The sequence below is a fragment of the Cherax quadricarinatus genome, chromosome 38 (genome assembly GCF_038502225.1).
Source record: "Cherax quadricarinatus isolate ZL_2023a chromosome 38, ASM3850222v1, whole genome shotgun sequence".
NCBI classification, from domain to species: Eukaryota; Metazoa; Arthropoda; class Malacostraca; order Decapoda; family Parastacidae; genus Cherax; species Cherax quadricarinatus.
In genome coordinates this window covers 1,470,924-1,494,591 of record NC_091329.1, presented here as the reverse complement: position 1 = coordinate 1,494,591, position 23,668 = coordinate 1,470,924, and the positions used below count along the sequence as shown (strand labels likewise).

General features: G+C 39.5%; 1 protein-coding gene across 3 annotated transcripts; it reads left to right on the top strand.

Annotated features, from left to right (window-relative positions):
• The first annotated feature begins 8 nt into the window (after nucleotides 1-8).
• On the top strand, nucleotides 9-17,530 carry LOC128692939 (uncharacterized). 3 transcript variants are annotated; one of them, XM_053782309.2, is made up of 2 exons: nucleotides 9-324; nucleotides 12,264-17,530. In XM_053782309.2, the coding sequence occupies exon 2, from the start codon at nucleotides 12,814-12,816 to the stop codon at nucleotides 15,676-15,678; it is 2,865 nt and encodes a 954-aa protein (XP_053638284.2). In that variant the 5' UTR covers nucleotides 9-324; nucleotides 12,264-12,813; the 3' UTR covers nucleotides 15,679-17,530. The 3 variants fall into 3 exon arrangements, with proteins under 3 accessions (XP_053638284.2, XP_069948095.1, XP_053638285.2); XM_070091994.1 differs by lacking the exon at nucleotides 9-324 and adding an exon at nucleotides 2,617-2,707; XM_053782310.2 differs by lacking the exon at nucleotides 9-324 and adding an exon at nucleotides 3,325-3,473.
• Nucleotides 17,531-23,668: the final 6,138 nt, after the last annotated feature.

Below are 23,668 nucleotides of genomic sequence, written 5' to 3'. Positions count from 1 at the left end.
TCTTCAGTAGCAAGAAGAGTCACCTTGAGTCAGTATGTTGGAGAGATAAGCTCCAGGAACCTTGAGGATACTCTTATTACAACTAGGAAGTCTAACTGTGATATAGATGCCATAACAGCAACTAAAATCTGTGTGTACAGAACCTGGTCTCTTTTCAGCAGTGTTAATTTAGAAGTGAAAGGTGTGGCCCAGGGTATATATAGTGAATGTTTTAATGGCTGGAGTTACCCAGCTTGTGGTCGGGAAAATATTAAGCTGGATGGAAACTCCTCAAGAAGAATGTTTATTGGAATTCTCAGGGGAATTGCAAAAATAATGTTTCAGGTAGGTGATGTGTGCTACTTCAGTTTATTAACCTAAACTGGTGTAATTGGGATTCTGAACATTGATATACAAGGTTGGGTAGATACATTTGGCATATTTATTTATACCTGTTCACCTACCATATGTATGAATATATATATATATATATATATATATATATATATATATATATATATATATATATATAATATATTTATTTATTTATTTAAATTTTCAAATCACAAGAACTGAAAATTCACAAATATCAACCTCCCTGTAGGCGGGATTTCGAACCCACGATATACTCCCAGTTATGTTATGTCGTATATTGTGCACACACAGCTTATACTGAGCTGTAGCCCCCCAAAAATATATATTACAGAGATCACAATGGGTCTTTATCAGACTGCTAAGCACTGTTGCAGCACTAGAAAGAAATATTAGTCGTTTCATATTTGACAATTACTACATACAGTTAGTGTACACAATACAGTATGGAATACAATCTCAAAAAATTGATCTTTTTACCGCTAAAAAACACATTGGTCATAATTGGGTTGCAGTTTCCTCTACCAGGCCACGGGGTGGCAAAAGCTCTCGCTTCAGACGGCGAGGGTCCGGGTTTGATTCCCGGCGAGGGTAGAAACATTGGACGTGTTTCCTTACACCCGTTGTCTATGTTCCCCCATCAATAATAATGGATACCTGGGTGTTAGTCGACTGGTGTGAGTCGCATTCTGGGACAAAACTGACCAAATTTACCCGAAATACTCAGCATTACAAGCGGCTTTCTATATACTGTAGTAGTATGTCATTGATGTCAGTTAGGACTGTATATCATGTACATGTACTTGTAGTAAATATATTATTATTATTATTATTATTATTATTATTATTATTATTATTATTTACAACAAATTGAACATCAGACTGATACTCTTTTCATTAAAACAGTAGAACCTACATTCATGTTTACGGTTCCTTTATCTTACAACACCAAGGAAATTTCAACCTGTTGAACACTTACATCAGCATACAGTAGCTTGGGGATTATATTTATCTGGGAAATTATTTCCTGGTGCGGGGGCAGCCCTATGATAAGAGTACGTGTGTCTTTCAACTTCATTTGAGTCATTCCTGGCACTCAAGCTGCAACCTGAGTGGAGGTGTGTTGAACACCTGACAAGCGATCATGTTTGTGTAGGTTTGCCAGGATGGGTCCTGGCCTGGGTCTTTTTCATGTGGTGACCTGGCACCTGAATAAACTTACTTATCAAAACCATGTAGCATCACCTGATATAATATTTAATTCTCCTGTACTTACTCTAACTCATCTAATAACCATATGAACTATGTATTATTACTTTACCATTCTTAAGTTAATCTTTAAGTTTGCCCGAAATGCTCAGCATACAGAGGGGCTTTTGGCATGTATATCCAACTATTATATTCCTCTGTACAACCATGTAATTTGTCAAAATAAAAAATCTAATCTAATCTACACTGGCTCCCTAAGGATAGTCGGGTCGTGTACACGTGATGAACCGTTTACGACCCTATGACAGGGGCACGGTGACACGGTGCACGACCCTATGACAGGGGCACGGTGACACGGTGCCATTCCTGGCACTCGGGCCGCAGCTCGAGAGCTTGAAAGACTCCGGAGATTGTGACCTGACAAGAGAGTGAGGAGGCCGGTATATGTAGGCAAGGAGGAAGAAGGTTAGGACCTGCCTCGGTCCCGCCCTTGTTAGATTATTATTATAATCAAGGGGAAGCGCTAAACCCGGAGGATTATACAGCGCCTGGGGGGGGGATGTGGAAGGCATTCAGGCTTAATTCGGGGAACTGGAGCACAGATCCAATTCCCTAAATCAAGAGCCCCTCACCAACATCAAGGAACCTTCCTTGAGGGGCCCTTGTTAGAGATGACTTATCTGTGATGTTAGACATGACTTTGATCTGTCATGTTAGACATGACTTTGATCTGTCATGTTAGACATGACTGATCTGTCATGTTAGAGATGACCTTGATCTGTCATGTTAAACATGACTTTGATCTGTCATGTTAGAGATCACCCTATTTACTGGTCCTCTACTAAAACTGTCTACACTACTTTTAACCTTCACAGTCGCCGTCTTGTTCAAGCTTCCCATATACACAACTTTCCTTAGAAGAATCAGTTCTGAAATTGTCTCTCTTGATACCTTCCATTCTCATTACATTATCAAATGTTCCAAACTTCAGAACACTCGTGGGCACCTGTCAGGTGTGTTGCAGTGGTCACCTGACAGGTGTAGTAGTAGTCACTTAACAAGTGTTGTAGGAGTGGTCACCAGACAGGTGTTGTAGGAGTAGTGGTCGCCTGGCAGGTGTGTTGTAGGAGAAGTGGTCACCTGACAGGTGTGTTGTAGGAGTAATGGTCACCTGACAGGTGTGTTGTAGTAGTGGTCACCTGACAGGTGTGTTGTAGGAGTAGTGGTCACCTGACAGGTGTGTTGTAGGAGTAATGGTCACCTGACAGGTGTGTTGTAGTAGTGGTCACCTGACAGGTGTGTTGTAGGAGTAATAGTCACCTGACAGGTGTGTTGTAGTAGTGGTCACCTGACAGGTGTGTTGTAGGAGCAATGGTCACCTGACAGGTGTTGGAGTATTGATCACCTGACAGGTGATATAGCAGTAACCGCCTAAGAGGTTTGTTATAGGTGTACTGGACACCTAACAAGTGTGTTATAAAAATGCTGGGCACCTGAGAGGTGTGCTATAGGAGTGGTGTTCACCTAATAGATGTTATAGGAATGGTGGGCAACTGAGAGATGTTATAAGAATGGTAGACATCTGATAGGTGTGTTATAGGAGTGGTGATCACCTGACAGGTGTGTTATAGGAGTGGTGATCACCTGACAGGTGTGTTATAGGAGTGGTGATCACCTGACAGGTGTGTTATAGGAGTGGGGAGCACCTGACAGGTGTGTTATAATATTGAGCATCTAGTATTCTGTGAACAGGCTTTCTCGGGTGTTGGTATACCTGGAGGGTGTTCTGGGGGGTCAACACCTCCGTGGGCCAGTCTGTGACCAAGGCCTTGCAGTGGATCAGGGCCTGATCAACCAGGCTGTTACTACTAGCCGCATACAAACCGATTTCCGAACACAGCCTGGCTGGTCAGGTACTGACTTTAGGTGCCTGTCCAGCTCTCTCTTGAAGACAGCCAGGGGTCTATTCTTAATCCCCCCTTATGTACACTGGGAGGAGTCAAACAGACTTGGGTTCCCCTGACACTTATTATGTTGTCTCTTAGTGTTAACACTATCCTCGGGGCTAAGAAGGTTTATCACACCCTCCATTTGCCCCTCCTAAAGACACCCCTAATCTCTTAGTCTCCCAGCTCAGGCTGACACATTTCATTACCTCATGTAACCAATGATCAGACAGTTCAGACATTTTATTACAAAAATATTCTGGCCCTGGGACCAGAATATTTTTGTCAGTATTATTTATCAGGTTTTCACCTTACGCAGTCTATGCCATGTAATGGAATACATCAATGGAAATATAGCTAGCTTTAGTTCTTATAATATAACTTTTGGAATAAGGCTTAATCTGTGGCACAGGTGCAACATTAGGCAGGTTTCCTTTTAACTGCTGTCCCTGTTCATGTAGCAGTAAGTAGGTATTGGTGTATTAGTCATCTGTTCTGGGTGGCATCCCGGGGAACAAGATTACTTAGATGGTCCAAAGTGCTCTGCATAACCAGGAGCTTTGTATAAAGTACTGTATGTCAGTAATGTCAACTAGGTCTATATCATTTGTATCATATATTTTGTAAAAATAAAGATTATTATTATTATTATTATTCATGGAGTGCAACAGCATGATAAAGTGCCACCTTAAATGCGATTCATTTTCACAAAATGAATGTATGTTTTTATCATAAATTGTACTACCTCATATTAATAATAGAGTAAAATATTGAATATTTGTAATCTACCAGTCTTTACCTGTCTTGACTCAAGTAATCTTTAAGTACAGTGGTACTTTGAGTGTTGGTCATAATTCATTCCAGAAGGCTGTTCGAGTGCAGTTACCAAATGAATTTGTTCCTATAAAGGATAATGTAAATTAGATTAGTCTGTTTCAGACCCCCAAAAATACACTTACAGAAGCACTTACAAAAATACACTTACATAATTGTTTGAGTTGGGAGCTGTTCGAAACTCGAGGTACCACTGTATTAGGTTAAGTCTGCCTGAAATGCCTCATCATGATAGTGGCTTTCTTTGTAACAGTCAAGTTATGAAATGTAAACACACATTGTAACCTTTACAAAGAAATAAAATTTTGATTTTGATGTACAGTGGACCCCCAGTTAACGATATTTTTTCATTCCAGAAGTATGTTCAGGTGCCAGTACTGACCGAATTTGTTCCCATAAGGAATATTGTGAAGTAGATTAGTCCATTTTCCATTTTGGATATGCTGAATGTTGAAGACAGAGTAAAACAACTGAAGCTAAATCATGTTTATAAAATTGCTCACAAACAATGTCCAGAATATCTTACTGTCAATTTTGTCAAGGTTGGGAACCAAAGCAATCATAGTACTAGGGGGAGAGAGCACAACTTTGTAGTACCCACAGTCAGTGGCCAGGCTTCAAACACCTTTTATTGTACAGCAATAAAGGAATGGAACAGACTGCCCGCACATGTCAAAGCCAGTCATAGCATGAACCAGTTCAAGAAGAGTGCCAAAAGGTGTCTGATGAATGTAGCTACAGAAAGGGAGGGGAATGATTTTCTATTTTTTAGCTAACATACGTGTAAATTTTACCTTATTCCTAGTAATGACCCTCGTATTGTAGATAGTCTTAATGACCTTGGTGTAGTAGATAGTCTTTTTAGTATGATAATAAGATGTTATCTTCATTGTAGAATAATAAGAAAATATTATAACCTTTCTATTATAATAAAGTAAAAGGACCCCAATGGAAATAAGTCACTCTGTCTGACTTTTTTGGGTTATCCTAGGTTCTCTACACATATGCTGCTATGTATGATAATTCTATGTAACTGTATTTGTGTATACCTGAATAAACTTACTTACTTACTTACTTACATTTCAGACCCCCAAACATACACGTACAAACGCACTTACATAAATACACTTACATAATTGGTCGCATTGGGAGGTGATCGTTAAGCGGGGGTCCACTGTATAGGGAAGAACTAAACCCATAGGGGGCCATAAAATACCCGAAGAATAAGAGGTAATCAGGTTTGATCTGAGGAAGGAAAGCATAGCTCCAATATCCTTCAAATCACGAGTCCTTCATCAGCAAGGTGATAAATAAGATGCTGGTGACAGGTGTTGTTTTGCATATTTTGTTGCCGAAGAGAGAGAGAATGAAAATGTCATTGTTTTGAAACTACTACAACACAGATTAATTAACTCTGTCATTAAACATTGTACTCGAGGCAGCATACGGGGCCCCGTGGCCTGGTTGGCAAAATTCTCACCTCGCACGCTGAGGGTTTGGGTTCGATTCTCAGTGGGGTGGAGACATTTGACATGTTTCTTTACACCTGTTGTCCTGTTCACCTAGCAAGTAGGAACCTGGGTGTTAGTCGATTGGTGTGGGTCACATCCTGGGGGACAAAATTGAAGACCCCAATGGAAGTAAAACAGACAGTCCTTGATGACGCACTAACTTTCTTGGGTTATCCTGGGTGGCTAATCCTCTGAGGTTAAAAATGCAAGCAAAATCTTGTCTTATAATTGGCCCTGTTTTAGTCCTATACATCATTGGCCCGGTGGCCTGGTGGCTAAAGCTCCCGCTTCACGCACGGAGGGCCCGGGTTCGATTCCCTGCGGGTGGAAACATTTCGACACGTTTCCTTACACCTGTTGTCCTGTTCACCTAGCAGCAAATAGGTACCTGGGTGTTAGTCGACTGGTGTGGGTCGCATCCTGGGGGACAAGATTAAGGACCCCAATGGAAATAAGTTAGACAGTCCTCGATGACGCACTGACTTTCTTGGGTTATCCTGGGTGGCTAACCCTCCGGGGTTAAAAATCCGAACGAAATCTTATCTTATCTTAAATTCTTCCAAAATACCCCATATAACCCATAGGAGTCATATGGGATATATACATCATAAAGGTGGTGAACATCCCTCCATGAAGGGCCCACTTGCAGTTGTGTGCAACTAAAACATAGTGATGAAAGTGCAGTTTCCCATATCCAAACCTCCCCCCCCCCACAAAAAAAAATTGAAGAAAATAATATTTGCAGGCAACACTACTTTAGTATTTTCAGACAATTATCATAACACCTGCGACACAGTAAGCAATAAACTCAAGAACGTCTACACGAGGTTAATGCCTATCAAATTGACACTTAGTGTACAAAATACCTGTTGCATACCATTTGAAAATAAATAAGCTAATAAAACAGATTTATAGTTAATAAGGCCCAGATGACAAAAAAAAGAAGGCAGATGTTCAGCTTACCCTTAGCTAAAAAAATGATTTTCAGTATTTAATGTACATACATTTCAGAGAAACATTTAGAGAGGGTGTGGTAGGTAAGTTTGGGGTGCCAGGTGTAAATGATAATGAGAGCCCTTTGATTGAACTTTGTATAGAAAGGGGTTTAGTTATAGGTAATACATACAGGATATGATGTAGGGCGTAATGACAGTACAGTGGACCCTCGACCAGCGATGGCATCGATTAACGATAAATCTGACTAGCGATACATTTTATCGCAAAAATTTTGCCTCGATTAGCGCTAAAAAACTCGACCAACACTATTCCTTCCATCTGAGACACGTCCACTTCTGGCCAATGTTTACTAGCCAGCCAGCCACTGCGGTCGCTTCCAAGCATACAATCAGAACATTTCATATTATCACAGCCTTTTTAGTGATTGCACCTGCAAAATAAGTCACCATGGGCCCCAAGAAAGCTTCTAGTGCCAACCCTACAGCAAAAAGGGTGAGAATTACTATGGATATGAAGAAAGAGATCATTGCTAAGTATGAAAGTGGAGTCCATGTCTCCGAGCTGGCCAGGCTGTACACAAAATCCCAATCAACCATCGCTACTATTGTGGCCAAGAAAACGGCAATCAAGGAAGCTGTTCTTGCCAAAGGTGCAACTATGTTTTCGAAACTGAGATCGCAAGTGATAGAAGATGTTGAGAGACTGTTATTGGTATGGATAAACGAAAAACAGATAGCAGGAGATAGCATCTCTCAAGCGATCATATGTGAAAAGGCTAGGAAGTTGCATGACGATTTAATTAGAAAAATGCCAGCAACTAGTGGTGATGTGAGTGAATTTAAGGCCAGCAAAGGTTGGTTTGAGAGATTTAAGAATCGTAGTGGCATACATAGTGTGATAAGGCATGGTGAGGCTGCCAGTTTGGACCAAAAAGCAGCTGAAAAATATGTGCAGGAATTCAAGGAGTACATAGACAGTGAAGAACTGAAACCTGAACAAGTGTTTAATGGTGACACTGACAATGTTGTGAAACACGTTAGGAATGTCATAAAGGAACGGGAGGTACAGGCCTCTATGGGCAGATATGTTGTGCGACAGAGGTCCAGTGACTCTCAAGCTGGTCCTAGTGGCATTAAAAGAAGGGAAGTAACCCCGAAAAAGGACTTTCCACCTCAAGTCCTAATGGAAGGGGATTCCCCTTCTAAACACTAAGACCATCAACACACTCCCCTCTTCCCATCCCATCAATCATCACCAGATCTTCAATAAAGGTAAGTGTCATGTAACTGTGCATGTCTTCTTCAGTTTGTGTGTATTAAAATTAATATTTCATGTGTTAAAATTTTTTTTTTCAATACTTTTGAGTGTCTTGCACGGATTAATTTGATTTCCATTATTTCTTATGGGGAAAATTAACTTGACTAACGATTATTTTGACTAATGATGAGCTCTCAGGAACGGATTAATAGCGTTAGTCGAGGGTCCACTGTAGTTTGTTGGACTTTGTATTGGTAGATAAAAGTGTCGAGTAGACTTCAGGATGTACATGTTTACAGAGGGGGCACAGATATATTAGATCACTTTTTAGTTGTAGCTACAGTGAGAATAAAAGGTAGATGGAATACATGTACAAGGAAAATACAGTGGACCCCCGGTTAACGATTTTAATCCGTGCAAGAGGGCTCATCGTTATGCGAAATAATCGTTATGCGAATGAATTTTCCCCATAAGAAATAATGGAAATCAAATTAATCCGTGCAAGACGCCCAAAAGTATGAAAAAAATTTTTTTTTACCACATGAAATGTTAATTTTAATACACACAAACTGAAAAAGGCATGCACAATTAAATGACACTTACTTTTATTGAAGATCTGGTGATGATTGATGGGATGGGAGGAGGGGAGAGCATTATCTTCTTACTGTTTAGAAGGGGAATCCCCTTCCATTACGACTTGAGGTAGCAAGTCCTTTTCCGGGGTTACTTCCCTTCTTCTTTTAATGCCACTAGGACCAGCTTGAGAGTCACTGCACCTCTGTCGCACAACAAATCTGTCCATAGAGCTCTGTACCTCCCGTTCCTTTACGATTTGTCTAAAATGGGCCACAACATTGTCATTGAAATAGTCACCAGCACGGCTTGCAACAGCTGTGTCAGGGTGATTTTCATCCATAAAGGTTTGCAGTTCAACCCACTGTGCACACATTTCCTTAATCTTTGAAGTAGGCACAATGGATTCCACAACTGGCATAGGCTTCTCAGGGTTAGCCCCAAACCCTTCAAAATCTTTCTTAATTTCCATACTAATTCTCACCCTTTTTACCACAGGGTTGGCACTAGAAGCTTTCTTGGGGCCCATGGTCACTTATTTTCCAGAAACAGCACCGAAAATACTGTAATAATACGAAATATTCCGAGTGTATGCTTGGATGTTACCGCGGAGGCTGGCTGGTAAACAATGGGACGGAGCGGCACATGTGAGGCTGGCTGAGGGCACATTGGACGCGTCTCGGACGAAAATCGGTATGCGGGTTTTTAATCGGTATGCGCGGCAAAAATTTTGCGATAAAAGTAATCGTTATGCGGAAAAATCGCTATGCGATGCCATCGTTATGCGGGGGTCCACTGTAGAAGCATCAGGTAAGAGAGAGGTGAAGGTTTATAAACTAAAAGAGGAGGCAGTTAGGGCAAGATATAAACAACTATTGGAGGATAGATGGGCTAGTGAGAGTATAGGCAATGGGGTCAAAGATGTATGGGGTAGGTTTAAAAGTGTAGTGTTAGTGTTCAGCAGAAGTTTGTGGTTACAGGAAAGTGGGTGCGGGAGGGAAGAGGAGCGATTGGTGGAATGATAATGTAAAGAGAGTAGTAAGGGAGAAAAAGTTAGCATATGAGATGTTTTTACAAAGGAGAAGTAATGCAAGGAGGGAAGATTATATGGAGAAAAAAAAGAGAGGTTAAGAGAGTGGTGAAGCAATGTAAAAAGAGAGAAAATGGGAGAGTGGGTGAAATGTTATCAACAAATTTTGTTCAAAATAAGAAAAAGTTAAGGAGTGAGATTAACAACTTGAGGAAGCCTAGGGAACAAATGGATTTGTCAGTTAAAAACAGGAGAGGAGAGTTATTAAATGGAGAGTTAGAGGTATCGGGAAGATGGAGGGAATATTTTGAGGAATTGTTAAATGTTGATGAAGATAGAGAAGCTGTGATTTCGTGTATAGGGCAAGGAGAAATAGCATCTTGTAGGAGTGAGGAAGAGCCAGTTGTGAGTGTGGGGGAAGTTCGTGAGGCAGTGGGTAGAATGAAAGGGGAAAAGGCAGCTGGGATTGATGGGATAAGGATAGAAATGTTAAAAGCAGGTGGGGATATAGTTTTGGAGTGGTTGGTGGCTGAAGCTCTCGCTTCACACGACAAGGGCCTGGGTTCGATTCCCAGCCAGAGTAGAAACATTGGGCATGTTTCCTTACACCTGTTGTCTATGTTCCTCATCAGTAAAATGGGTACCTGGGTGTTAGTCGACTGGTGTGGGTCGCATCCAGGGACACTGACCTAATTTGCCCGAAATGCTGAGCATAACAAGGGGCTTACTATTTAGTAGTATGTCATTGATGTCATCTAGGCCTGTATACCATGTACATGTACTTGTAGTAAATAAAGATATTATTATTATTATTATTATTATTATTATTAAATGTATGGAAGAGGGTAAGGTACCTAGGGATTGGCAGAGAGCATGCATAGTTCCTTTGTATAAAGGCAAAGGGGACAAAAGAGAGTGCAAAAATTATAGGGAGATAAGTCTGTTGAGTATACCTGGTAAAGTGTATGGTAGAGTTATTATTGAAAGAATTAAGAGGAAGACGGAGAGTAGGGTAGCAGATGAACAAGGAGTCTTTAGGAAGGGTAGGGGGGTGTGTAGACCAAGCGTTTACAGTGAAACATATAAGTGAACAGTATTTAGATAAGGCTAAAGAGGTTTTTGTGGCATTTATGGATTTGGAAAAGGCATATGATAGGGTGGATAGGGGGGCAATGTGGCAGATGTTGCAGGTGTATGGTATAGGAGCTAGGTTACTGAAAGCAGTGAAGAGCTTTTACGAGGATAGTGAGACTCAAGTTAGAGTATGTAGGAAAGAGGGAGATTATTTCCCAGTAAAAGTAGGCCTTAGACAGGGATGTGTGATGTCACCGTGGTTGTTCAATATATTTATAGATGGGGTTGTAAGAGAAGTGAATGCGAGGGTTTTGGCAAGAGGCATGGTGTTAAAAGATTAAGAATCAAACATAAAGTGGGAGTTGTCACAGTTGGTTTTTGCTGATGACACTGTGCTCTTGGGAGATTCTGAAGAGAAGTTGCAGAGGTTGGTGAATGAATTTGGTAGGGTATGTAAAAGAAGAAAATTAAAAGTGAATAGTATAGGAAAGAGTAAAGTTATGAATATAACAAAAAGATTAGGTGATGAAAGATTGGATATCAGATTGCAGGGAGAGTATGGAGAAGGTGAATGTATTCAGATATTTGGGAGTGGAAGTGTCAGCGGATGGGTCTATGAAAGATGAACTGAATCATAGAACTGATGAGGGGAAAAGGGTGAGCGTTGCACTTCGTCCTTGGAAGCAAAGAGGGGAATGTATGAGAGTATAGTTTTACCAATGCTCTTATATTGGTGTGAAGCATGGGTAATGAATGTTGCAGCGAGGAGAAGGCTGGAGGCAGTGGAGATGTCATGTCTGAGGGCAATTTGTGGTGTGAATATATTGCAGAGAATTCGTAGTTTGGAAGCTAGGAGGAGGTGCGGGATTGCCAACACTGTTGTCCAGAGGGCTGAGGAAGGGTTGTTGAGGTGGTTCGGACATGTAGAGAGAATGAAACAAAACAGAATGACTTCGAGAGTGTATCAATCTGTAGTGGAGGGAAAGCGGGGTAGGAGCTCGGCCTAGGAAAGGTTGGAGGGAGGGGGTAAAGGAGGTTTTTGTGTGCGAGGGGCTTGAACTTCCAGCAAGCATGTGTGAGTGTATTTGATAGGAGTGAATGGAGACAAATGGTTTTTAATACTTGACGTGCTGTTGGAGTGTGAGCAAAGTAACATTTATGAAGGGATTCAGAGAAACAGGCAGGCTGGACTTGAGTCCTGGAGATGGGAAGTACATTGTCTGCACTCTGAAGGAGGGGTGTTAATGTTGCAGTTTTATAAACTGTAGTGTAAAGCAAGACAGTGATGGAGTGAATGATGATGAAAGTTTTTCTTTTTCGGGTCACCCTGCCTTGGTGGGAATCGGCTGATGTGTTAATAAAAAAAAAAATTTGGCACAGTTTCAAAAATATGTAGATACACTGTACAGAGGTAAAGAATCAGTCTTTCATACAAGTATGTAGTTTTAAGAAGCTGTAATGTTTTAATACCCCCATAAATAACTATACCATATGGCTAATTTCACTGTGTACTATTTGCAGGTCTAGCCATCATTACCTGAGGTGACCTGTCCTCATCACTGTGCCTTGTTTTCAACTACGACCTTGTCTAGTTATGCATAGCACTCTGGTCTCAACAACTATGGTGCTCCAGTCCAGTTATGCATGATGTTCTGGTCTAATCAACTACATTTATCTGGTTCTGATACCTACAGTCCCCTGATCTCATCACTGTAGTGTGCAGCATTCTGGACCCATCAGAAGCAGAAGCTTGGTCATGTGAAATGTGTTAATTGCTACTAGTGTATGGTGCTGTGATTAATAGTGACTCTAGGTTAGTAAGTATTATTTTTCATAAATCTTTATAGAGGCATGACTGTGTCTAACAGTTTGCAGGACACTGAAAAACGAAAGTTTATCTAAAGTAGTTTTATGGTTACCATATTTTACTGCAGTTAATTGTATTGTATTGCATTTCAGCAAATTATTCAGATGATGCAACTATCACACACTTGCATCAAGTGTAAAGTTGATTATAGCCGAGTTTTATATAATTGGTATGGTGATGTTTTTATAAGAATTATTTTTAGCTATGAAGGCTTCTATAGTTGCCTCCATTACCCAGATACCGGGTAATTACACCAGTCATGACCTCTGCTTTGGAAAGTACTTTAAGGCAGTTAATAAGATTGGAAAGATGGTTCTAATCTCAATCTTTACAATGATTTACCAAACCCTCGACACAAATTGTGGAACTCTGCCCTTGAAGGAGTACTGCACCAAGAAACTTAAATGGTCTCACAGTGATATCAATAAGCATTTTACAGCCTCTGAGAGAGATATCTTGTCCAAGGCCCCATTTGATAGTGAGTTTATATGCGATGTTACACTTATTTTCAAAATTATCACAAGGATATTGGGTAATCTAGCAGAGCCAATAAAAAAAGAACTGAGAGATTTAAAGAATCTTAGGAATACTGTATGTCACGAAGATCTGGAAATGAATGAGGCAGAACTAAGGCAACGCATGGATGATCTTGAGTGTGTCTGTCGAGCGATCATTGAGGGCACAGCAGCTCTAATTGGAAAAGATCTCAAAGACTTAATAACAGAAGTAAAACAAGGCTTGCAAGATCTTGTGAATGCAAAACTGGAAATTAATGATATACAATCTTATCTACAAGATTTGGAATTTTTTCGACAGGAAAAACATTCTAAAATGATAACTGAAGGAAGGAAAGAATTAATGGCAACTTATTCTAAAGTCAAGATACTTAATCCTTGTTCGTGGCTCAGCGAAAACAATTTTGCAGACTTTACTGTTGACAATGTTTTTACTGCACTGAGAATAGTTGATAATGGAATAAATGTTCAGGTGAGTGACATTCTAAATGTGACACAAATGAAGACAAGGTATATTCCTCGGGTAGTGATTATCAAGGGTGTTATGGGAGCAGGCAAGACCTCCCTCTATCGCTACTTGTTGAATGAGTGGTGCAAGAGGTCTTCTGCTGTCACTGGCCTGATAGCTATTGATATTGTTATTGGTATAGAGATGCGAACAGTAAGTTGTGGATCACTCGTGCAGTTCCTGAGGGAACAACTTCTTAAGAATACATCACGATTGTTTAGCGAGTCGGACATTATTCCTGTCTTACAAGAGATGAATGTTCTCTTTGTCATAGATGGCATGGATGAAGCAAGCAACCAAGGAAAAGCTATAGTGAGAGAAATTGTGAGTAAGTTTACAGACAGCCACATTATTATAACCACCAGGCCTGAATTTACTTTGGAACTAATGCAAATGGCAGAAGATCACATTGTTTTGCAAGTTGAGGGTTTTGATGATGATAGCCAAAATGAATTTGTGAAGAAAGTCTTTGCTGTTAAGTACGTGGACATAAAACGTCGAGAGAATGAGATCAGAGACTTCTTTGTATACAAAGCCAGTGCTTGCGAGTCTCTCAGCAACCACTTAACACTGCCTCTGACGCTGACACTTTTACTTGTTTTGTGGTGTGATGATTCACTAAAAGTAACTACTGTCAGTACCACAACACGCCTTTACCAAAATATTTATGACATGTCTCAAAAGAAATTAACTACTCGATTGGAAAGCCTTGGGGAGGGGCATAGTGTCTCTCTCAGTCGTAAGGTGCGACGATGGTTGCTTGAGCTGGGTCACATCGCATGGTGCATGCTGAAAGAAGAGGTTCTTCACTTGAGCCAAGATCATGCGAACTTCCTTATGGACATATGCGAGAAGGAAGGTATTAATCCCATACAAACTATGTCAACTTTTTTAAAATGTGATTTAAAAGAAACCTTGACTGGCACCTCATATTATTTTTCTTTTCACCATAGCTCTGGACAGGAGTTTTTAGCAGCGCTGTATATTAGTGAAGAAGCATCTAAGTCTTGGTCTCTCTTCCCTCTATTTGAGGACATCAAGTGCTCAAGACTCCAGGAACTGATTATGTATGTTACTGGTCTCTTGAAAATTAATGGTAAGATGACTTCATCTTTAGCCAGCGAGATAAAATGTTCCCTAATTAGCTGTATGGGAGCCTTAGCCTGCGACCCCGTTATCTGGTGGCGACTCCTGGAGGAGGCCGAGAAAGATCCTGCAGTGTGTCAGATTGTGGGTTCATTCATTAACCAAGTTAAACTGTGGGTTATAAATTCTTGGGATGCTCGAGAAATGATCGAAGCTAAACTTAAATTATTACAAGAAACAGGTGCCGCACCCAGTGAGGTTGTCATTCACATACAGTACACTACCAGCTTCATCCAGTGCTCTGAACTACAAAATATTATTATGTTAATAGGAGAGATAGGGAAGAGTAAAGTTAGGTTATACCTTGACAGTCAGTTCCATACTGCAGGTAACCAAGAAGACATTGACACTCATGTAGTGCCATTGCTCAAGCTCAATCGATTGCTGGAATTTAAAGGCTATGCAAGCGAACTATTCACATCAGAACTTGTTAAAGCTACTAGAGTTCAGTCACTATTTATCAGGATTACTTCCCTTAAAGCCTTGTTTAATCTTCATACCAGCATCAGGAAACACAGACGCTGGAAAGTAAAAATCATGCCATCCAGAAAATGGACACTAAAATATTTAGAGCTATTTCTTGATATCAGCACCACTACTAAAACTTTGGAAATACCTCAATTACACTTCAACCACCACCTGGTAGTCAAGCTAGCTGGCATAACAGATTCAAGTGCTGTTTGGGCTGGGGAGGTTCTGAAGAGGCTACACAAACAATACAATTCAGTCATTCTTCAAGCATCTGATGTAACTCTCACAGGCATGAAGCACCTACTAAATACTGCTAATGGTGTCTCCATAAAGACTCTCCGTGTCATGTCCAACTGTGTGGCCACACAGGAGGAGGTTAACATCCTTGCTTCAAAGAGTGGAGTCAAAATTGGATGGGGATGTGCCTAACTGAGACAAGCCTGGCATCTCACATATAAACTTCACAGAAAGCACTATAGACATTTGTTCTGTCTCATATCTGACTCTCTTGTATTAAGACACTTGACCATCAAATGATACTTTGAAACTTATTTATCTCAATTATGAGAATATTATACATTTAGGTGATCTTATTTTCAGGAAAAATCATGACCACAGTATTTTTTAAATCAGGCTAAAATTAGGAACAGCAAATAAAAACTGTATGTATTGAAATAATACTTTAAATGTGACTGACAAAAAAAGAAAGAGATGAATAGTATATGTAATCTGAAATAATGTTGTGTCAGAGAATGACAGTGGCTGGCTCAGAGAAAGCCCTGGGTAAGTCAAAATACAGATCATTTCAAGATTTGTTACTCCCACTCCCAAGGAAAACTGTGAAAAGGTGAACTGTAGTTATGCAGATTCTTTGATAAGCTAGGCAAATTAAATTACTGTACATCAATTATAGTAATATTGGTTCAGGTTGCTATGTTAGTTTTGGTGTAAAGTATTTTAATTTGATTTCATTCACATGAAAGAGCTAGAGCTAAATCCATAGAGGCTGTATAGAGCCTGGGAAATGGGAAGCAATCTGATTCAGTTTAATGAAAGGGAGAATAGCTCCAATTCCTTGGATTATGAGCCATACACTCGCATTAAGGCAATGCCCTTAAAAAGTGTGCAGAATATAAAGCTGATAAAAAAAACTAAAATTATATTTCTCTTGCTGGGGATGAGAGAGAGAGTAATCATAAGATGATCTCCAATACTATAGGAAGAGATGCAGTAAGAAGGATATTTATTCCTTCTGTAAGGTTGTGGCCTGAAAATGCTCAAAATGCTCTGCATAATCATGGGCTTTCTGCATGCACAATCTGTACAAACATTGTATCATATGGAAATAAATCTTTGACTTTGGTGTGAGAAGAGTAGGAAAAAAAAAAAGTGACTGGTGGATAGGTCAACTGATAGGTACAGCCTGCGAAGCATGTGTGGCATTAGTTACAGTAAAATATGTTTTAATGTTATGGAACAGGTGCTAAAGATTGACCTGTAATATTGAGAAGGGTTTACAGCAATGATATATAGGGGGTTGTATGTAGTGAGTGAATACTGATGATTGAAATGTTATGCCTGTGAATAACAAATGAATAATGACAATGAACAGGATGGAGAGAATGCATATTTATATTACATTACTAGGGAATAAATGATGAATTACGAATATGGTATTGCCTATTTACATGAATATTTTCAATATGATCTGTAAAGCAGATGAAATAATGATAAGGATGTTTCTCAGTATAGGAGGTATTAAAAATGAATATCACTTAATAAATTTAACTGCCTTTTCCTGCAACATGGTAGTGCAAAACAAGCATACTGGTAGTATTAATTAATGGTTAATATATAATACATCCTCTCCTCACTTAGCGACATACTTGTAAACTGATGACTTGGACTTATGACTGGCTCTCTGACTAGTATGCATACCTAAATAATGTATATTAGAGCTGATTTCCTCTATTCTGTTTATTACAATAAACAGAATAGAAGAAATCAGCTCTGATATACATGTTATTAATGTATATAAATGGTGCAAAGGTGACATTAAAACAATATCAAAGATGGTTGACACAAACCCACTACCATTATAGTACGCTCCTCACTTAGCGACAAATTCATTTACCGACGTGTTCTTAGGAACAGAATTCCATCATTAAGTAAGGAGAGGCTGTATACTGTACTACTACTTAGGTATGTATTATTCAGTGGAAGTATTCAGATGTGAAAAATGCATTTTGTAAAATATAAATATACATATTTTTATACTAATTATATTGTTTGCATATACACCAATGGACACTTAGACATGTGAACCTAACACTGAGTGATAGATTCTTTTCTCCTGAACTTTTTTAGGGATATTTGCTTGTTGCAACCCCTGAATGGGTTGCAATGATTATTATGTATATACAGTATATAATTATTATCTTTTCATATAATTTTATATTGCTTATATTTGCGATAATAGCTAAATCGTAAATGTATTGCTTTATATTATTATTTGACTGTGAAGGCTTACTCAGCCCTGTAACAACTTCAGTCAGTATTACTCAGGCTGGCTCCTCCTCAGGAAAATTAATGAATAGAAAAAGAACAAAAACTGACAAATATAAACACTTTATTATTTAGGAAATATGAAATATAAAACACTTAAATATGAAATACTGATCCTACATGAAAGAAAATGAAAAATTAAAAATATAAATGATATCTGAATTCAACGCTAAAAACTTGGGTGTCTGGTGTTGGTGACTGCGTATTGTTGCAATAGAAGCCGTTGCTGATGATGTGGGAGGGGGGGGGTCGCAGTTGTTGGTGACAACCCACTGGCTCGTTCTAGTGGCTCTAAGTAATCTTTCCTCATGACAGGAGATCAGGTTCTTGACTGCTGTAATGATGAGGGGTTATGTCCTGATTCTTCATACAAGTGCACAGGCAAGTAAATCCAATATGGGACGTCTCCAGGACGTTAGTCCGTCTCCTTCAGTTTTTCTCGTTGATTGACAGGTGACCCTCTCTGTCATCCAAGCTGAAAAGATAGACAGGTTACCCACTGCTTAAATAATCACTCTCCATGATAAGTACAATACCTAAAAGACGTGGTGATTATTACAACAGTCAACTTAGAGCAAGGCTGAAAAGACTAAGTTTATTATTGGTCCAAAGTGAAGCTTTCAACCAATAAATCCACTAGAATACAAGGCAGGCAGGTACTTACAGTAGTGTTGGGAGCTGTGAGTCGAGTGATTTACTGTTTGACCAGAGCCCCACATGTCACCTTTCGAGGGGGGGGGGGGAAGAGGGAAGGGAAGGGATAGTGGGAGCTAGACAGACCCTACGTTAACAAGCAGCCGGCAAACAAACTATCACTTTAGGGGTGGGGGAAAAAAGGCGGGAATAGCGGGAGCTTGACTTACCCTGCCTTAACAAGTAGCCGGCAATGAAACTATTGTTACTATATATTCCCTCGCTACTCCTATCTATTGAACTTTTCCCTCACATTGACTTAGTTTCCTTTTGTTAGGTAGGATGTAACATATTATTATGTGCTCAGTTCAAGTCTTGATTGTCTAACTACTGTAATTATCGCTTGTGGCTCGTTACTCTGCCGGCTTCTGTTGCTGAGCTGCAGCTATCCACGGAGCTATCACGTGATCAAGGGGGGGGGTGTCCTCACCTCACCTGAAGTATTCAGTCTGGTCTAGACTCTCTTGGTGGTTGGACAGATCGTCTGTCTCATTATTCTTGTTAGTTCTGGAGAGACTGTTCACAGAACATTGTATAGACTTAGTGATTTTCGACGTTGTACTGAGGTTGTGTGTCTCATAGACACTCTGAGTAACTCAGGTCCTGAGCTGTAGCTTCTGACCTAATTTGTACTGGTTTCTGTGTACTGTCACAGTCGGGATTTTCTTATGCTGAACTTAGATTCAGTAGTATGGGAGATGTGTGTCTTTTGTGGAGGATCTGCTGATGATCCCTACTTAGTGTCATTATATTATCTCCTAGTTCCTGATTCTGTGTCACTTTTGCTTGTTATATTGCTATTGGGCTTAGCATTCTTTTTATTGTTCAAGCAGACTGCTCTGATTGCCAGTTGGTCAAGAAGTTAGTTTGTGAGGACTTTGTCAGTCACTTGTTTAAGTCTAGTCAAGTCGTGAGACATAGCGAACTACTTAGAGCACTTACACACATACACACAAACTTGCTTGTACATATTTGTAATATCTTATTAAATGTTAATGTACCAGACGGTACTTAAGAATTATAAATGTGATATGTGCTTTCAGCACAATAATACTGTATACGAGAGAAGTGATTAATATTATTTTGATTACTGTGATTAATTTAATTTAATTTGATAATATACCTCTAGACTTAATAAATTTATTAAATTTTAATTTCTCTAGTTAGTAGCCTACCAGTTGTAATCCTGAAGCACTATTGAATCATATTGAATTCTAATGGATAATTTGACAAGGATACTGACTAATTGTTACGAAAACCCAGTAACAGGCTGGATGCTAGAAGGGCAGTCCTTTCTAGTATTCACTGGAGATCTCTTAAGCTTTTAGAATCGCGTTTTTTGTAATATTGCTGAACATCTTAGGAGTTTATAATGATGGCAGTATTAAGGCATGGTATCAGTTTATCATGTGTAACTATGCTAACAGTGGTGGAAGGTGATTTTGTCATTTCAGCATCTTAAATTTATTACCCTGTATATTCTGTTCTACTTGTGCTTTCATTATGTGTGATAACCATAGCCAAATATTATAACTCCTGTCTTAAATATACTGTGATTTTTTATAGCATCTCTTAAATGTTTTCCTTAAAATTGCCAAAATTGCACAACCTTCTTTTATTACTGCACTTGCAAAATTTTTTGATGACAGATTGTTATTTATGACCAACCATTGCAGTACCTGTATTTAACAAATAACCTGAATTCCAAACTTTCTTTTGACTTATTCAAAAGAACCAAGATCATGCTAGTCTCTATCCCAAGCCAATACTATCAAAAACATTTGATAAAATAATACATAGTTACATATACTTTTAATCCGTGTCTGGATTCAGGCCCAAAAGCACAAATACAGTGGTTCCTTGATAATCGCAAGGCTCGATAGTCATAATTTTCGATAATTGTAACATTATTTTCGTCAAAACACTGGCTCGCGAATAGTCATTTGACTCGTGAATCGTCGTTCGTTCGGGAAGCGTACACATGCCTCCGAGCCGCCTTGCCCTCCCTTCCCAGCCAGTGTGCCATTGTTTACCAGTGAGTGACGGTCCTTCACTTGTCCATACGAAATATTTCATAATATTCCATACATTTTAGTGCTTGCAACTGCTAAATAAGCTACCATGGCTCCAAAGAAAGCGCCTAGTGCCTGGCCTTTGGTAAAGAAGGTCAGAAATACATCATTGAACAATATGAAAGTGGCGTACATGTGGCAGAGCTGGCCAGGATGTATAACAAACCCCATATAACCATAGCTTCCATCATAGCCAAGAAAAAGGAAATCAAGGAAGCTGCTGTTGCAAAGGGGGTAAATATGCTGACAAAAATGAGATCACCAGTGCTCGAAGATGTTGAGAAGTTATTATTGGTGTGGATAAACGAGAAACAATTAGCAGAAGATAGTCTTATGCAGTTGATTATTTGTGAAAAGGCTAGGCAGTTGCATGACGATCTCGTAAAGAAACTGCCTGCAACGAGTACTGATATTGGTGAATTTAAGGCCAGCAAAGGCTAGTTTGAGAGATTTAAGAACCGTAATGGCATACACAGTGTGATAAGGCATGGCGAGGCTGCCAGTTCAGGCAAAACTGCAACTACAAAATTCGTAAGTGAATTCAAGGAGTACATAGAGGCTGAAGGACTGAAACCTGAGCAAGTGTTCAGTTGTGAAGAAACAGGCCTCTTTTGGAAGAAAATGCCAAAGAGGACCTACATTACTCAGGAGGAAAAGGGACTACCAGGACACAAGCCTATGAAAGGCTGATGCTCATGTTCTATGCTAATGCTAGTGGGGATTGCAAAGTGAAGCCGTTACTAGTGTACCATTCTGAAAACCCCAGTGTTCAGAAAAAACAATGTTATGAAGAGTAAATTGTGTGTGTTTTGGAAAGCTAATAATAAGGCATGAGTCACGTGGGAAATTTTCATCGAGTGGTTCATTGAAGTGTTTGGCCCTAATGTGAAGAATTACCTCCTGGAAAAGAAATTGGATCTCAAGTGCCTCCTGCTAATGGATAATACACCTGCTCATCCTCCAAACTTGGATGACCTAATTCTGGAGGAGTTTGGGTTCATCACAGTAAAGTTCTTACCCCCTAATACCACTCCTCTCCTCCAGCCCATGGACCAGCAGGTCATTTCAAACTTTAAAAAACTCTACACCAAAGCAATGTTTCAAAGGTGCTTTAATGTGACCTCAGACACTCACTTGACCCTAAGAGAGTTTTGGAAAGATCACTTCAGTATCCTCCATTGCATAAGCCTTATAGGTACTGCTTGGGAGGGAGTGACTACCAGGACTTTGAACTCTGCTTGGAGAAAATTATGGCCAGATTGTGTCCACAAGAGGGATTTTGAAAGGTTTGGTGCTGACCCTGATGAGCCTATGACAGTTGTGAAATCTATTGTGGCATTGGGGATTTCCATGGGGTTGGATGTGAGTTTGGAGGATGTGGAAGAATTGGTGGAGGACCACAACGAAGAGCTAACCACTGAGGAGCTGCAAGAGCTTCAGCAGGAACAGCAACAGACTGCAGCTCAGAATATTGCTGCAGAGGAGGAGGAAGAGAGATGGAAGAAGTTGCCTTCTTCAGAAATTAAGGAGATTTTTGAAATGTGGGGTAAGATAGAAAGATTTATGGAGAAACATCACCCTGACAAGGCTGTTGCAAGCCATGTCGGCAACATGTACAGTGACAAAGTCTTGGCCCATTTTAGGGAAGTTTTAAAGAGACACCAGAAACAGAGCTCTCTGGACAAGTATTTAGTGCCACAGGTGTACAGTGACTCTTAAGTTGGTCCTAGTGGCATTAAGAAACAGAGAAGTAACCACAGAAAAGCACTTGGTACCTGAGGTGTTGATGAAAGGGGATTTCCCTTCCAAACAGTAACTAAAACAATCTCTCTCCTCCAGTCTTCCATACACTAAGAAGAATCACCAACAAAGGTAAGTGTTATGCTGTTAATGTTTCATTCATCATGTCCCATTGTATTGTGTATGTACTACATCTATATTTCATGTAAAACAATTTTTTGTTTTTAATACTTCTGGGTGTCAGGAATGGATTAATTGTATTTACATTATTTCTTATGGGGAAAATAGATTTGAAAATCGTCAATTTTGATAATAGTCACCCTTCCAGGAACTGATTATGAAAAACGAGGGACCACTGTAATAAAACGAAAATGCTAGCTAACCTATGTATAACATGAAATTCAAAACACATCTGACTTGTTTACAAGCTTCTACTCAAACTGAAGCACTAAGTACTCAGATTTCAGATACCTAGTCAATGCCTGATCAACCAGGCTGTGGTACGTATGTGGCCAGCAGTAACAGCCTGGTTGCTCAGGCCCTGATTCACTTGTCTTCTCATTTTTAATTACTACATTGTTAAGCCTGCAGAGGTCTTGAGAATATCTCCAGTGTGAGTTGCTGACTGTGCCTAGTATTTTGGATAGGAGACCTGGTCAAGAACTGTCTCGCAGGGGCGTTGACCTTCAGAACGGCTCCAGGTAATTCCAGGTAAACAGTTCTACTTTGTCAAATCTTAACAGTGACAGATCAACATGAAACCATAAATGACATTCTGTACTCTATATTTACCAGTATATTTATATATAGTATTATAGTAAAAAAATACTTTGTTTTGCAAATTTGGAGGTGACCGTAAAGTTAACCTATTTCTTGCCCCCCCCCAATCTTCACTTCAAGTAATGCTGTTGTGTGTTACACACCAACTTCAGGAAGGTAACCCTCACATTATGAGGTTTACTGTAGTTTCTTTTTTTAACTCATCATTTTAGATTCACTAATAATCACTTGCTTTGTTATGTATTTTTTTATTTGTGTGAAGCACTATACTCGTGGCTGTCATTAAGTGCAAAGAGCAGTACTGTCTCTTATTTTTCATCTACTAAGAGTGAGACCTTATTTATACGTGCATAAGCATTTTACTTAGTAAGTCTGCACCACTCTGGTGTTTCTTGATTTATTTTATATTAAGGAAGACACTTTTTCAACAGTAACTTTTATTATCACAAACATAACAATACATGTATAAGGAAATATGGTAGCACATTAAAGTGAATAAGGCAGGACACATGATTAGGGATAACAAATAAGATAAGTAATATGGTAGGGCCAGATATATAGCAAGTGAT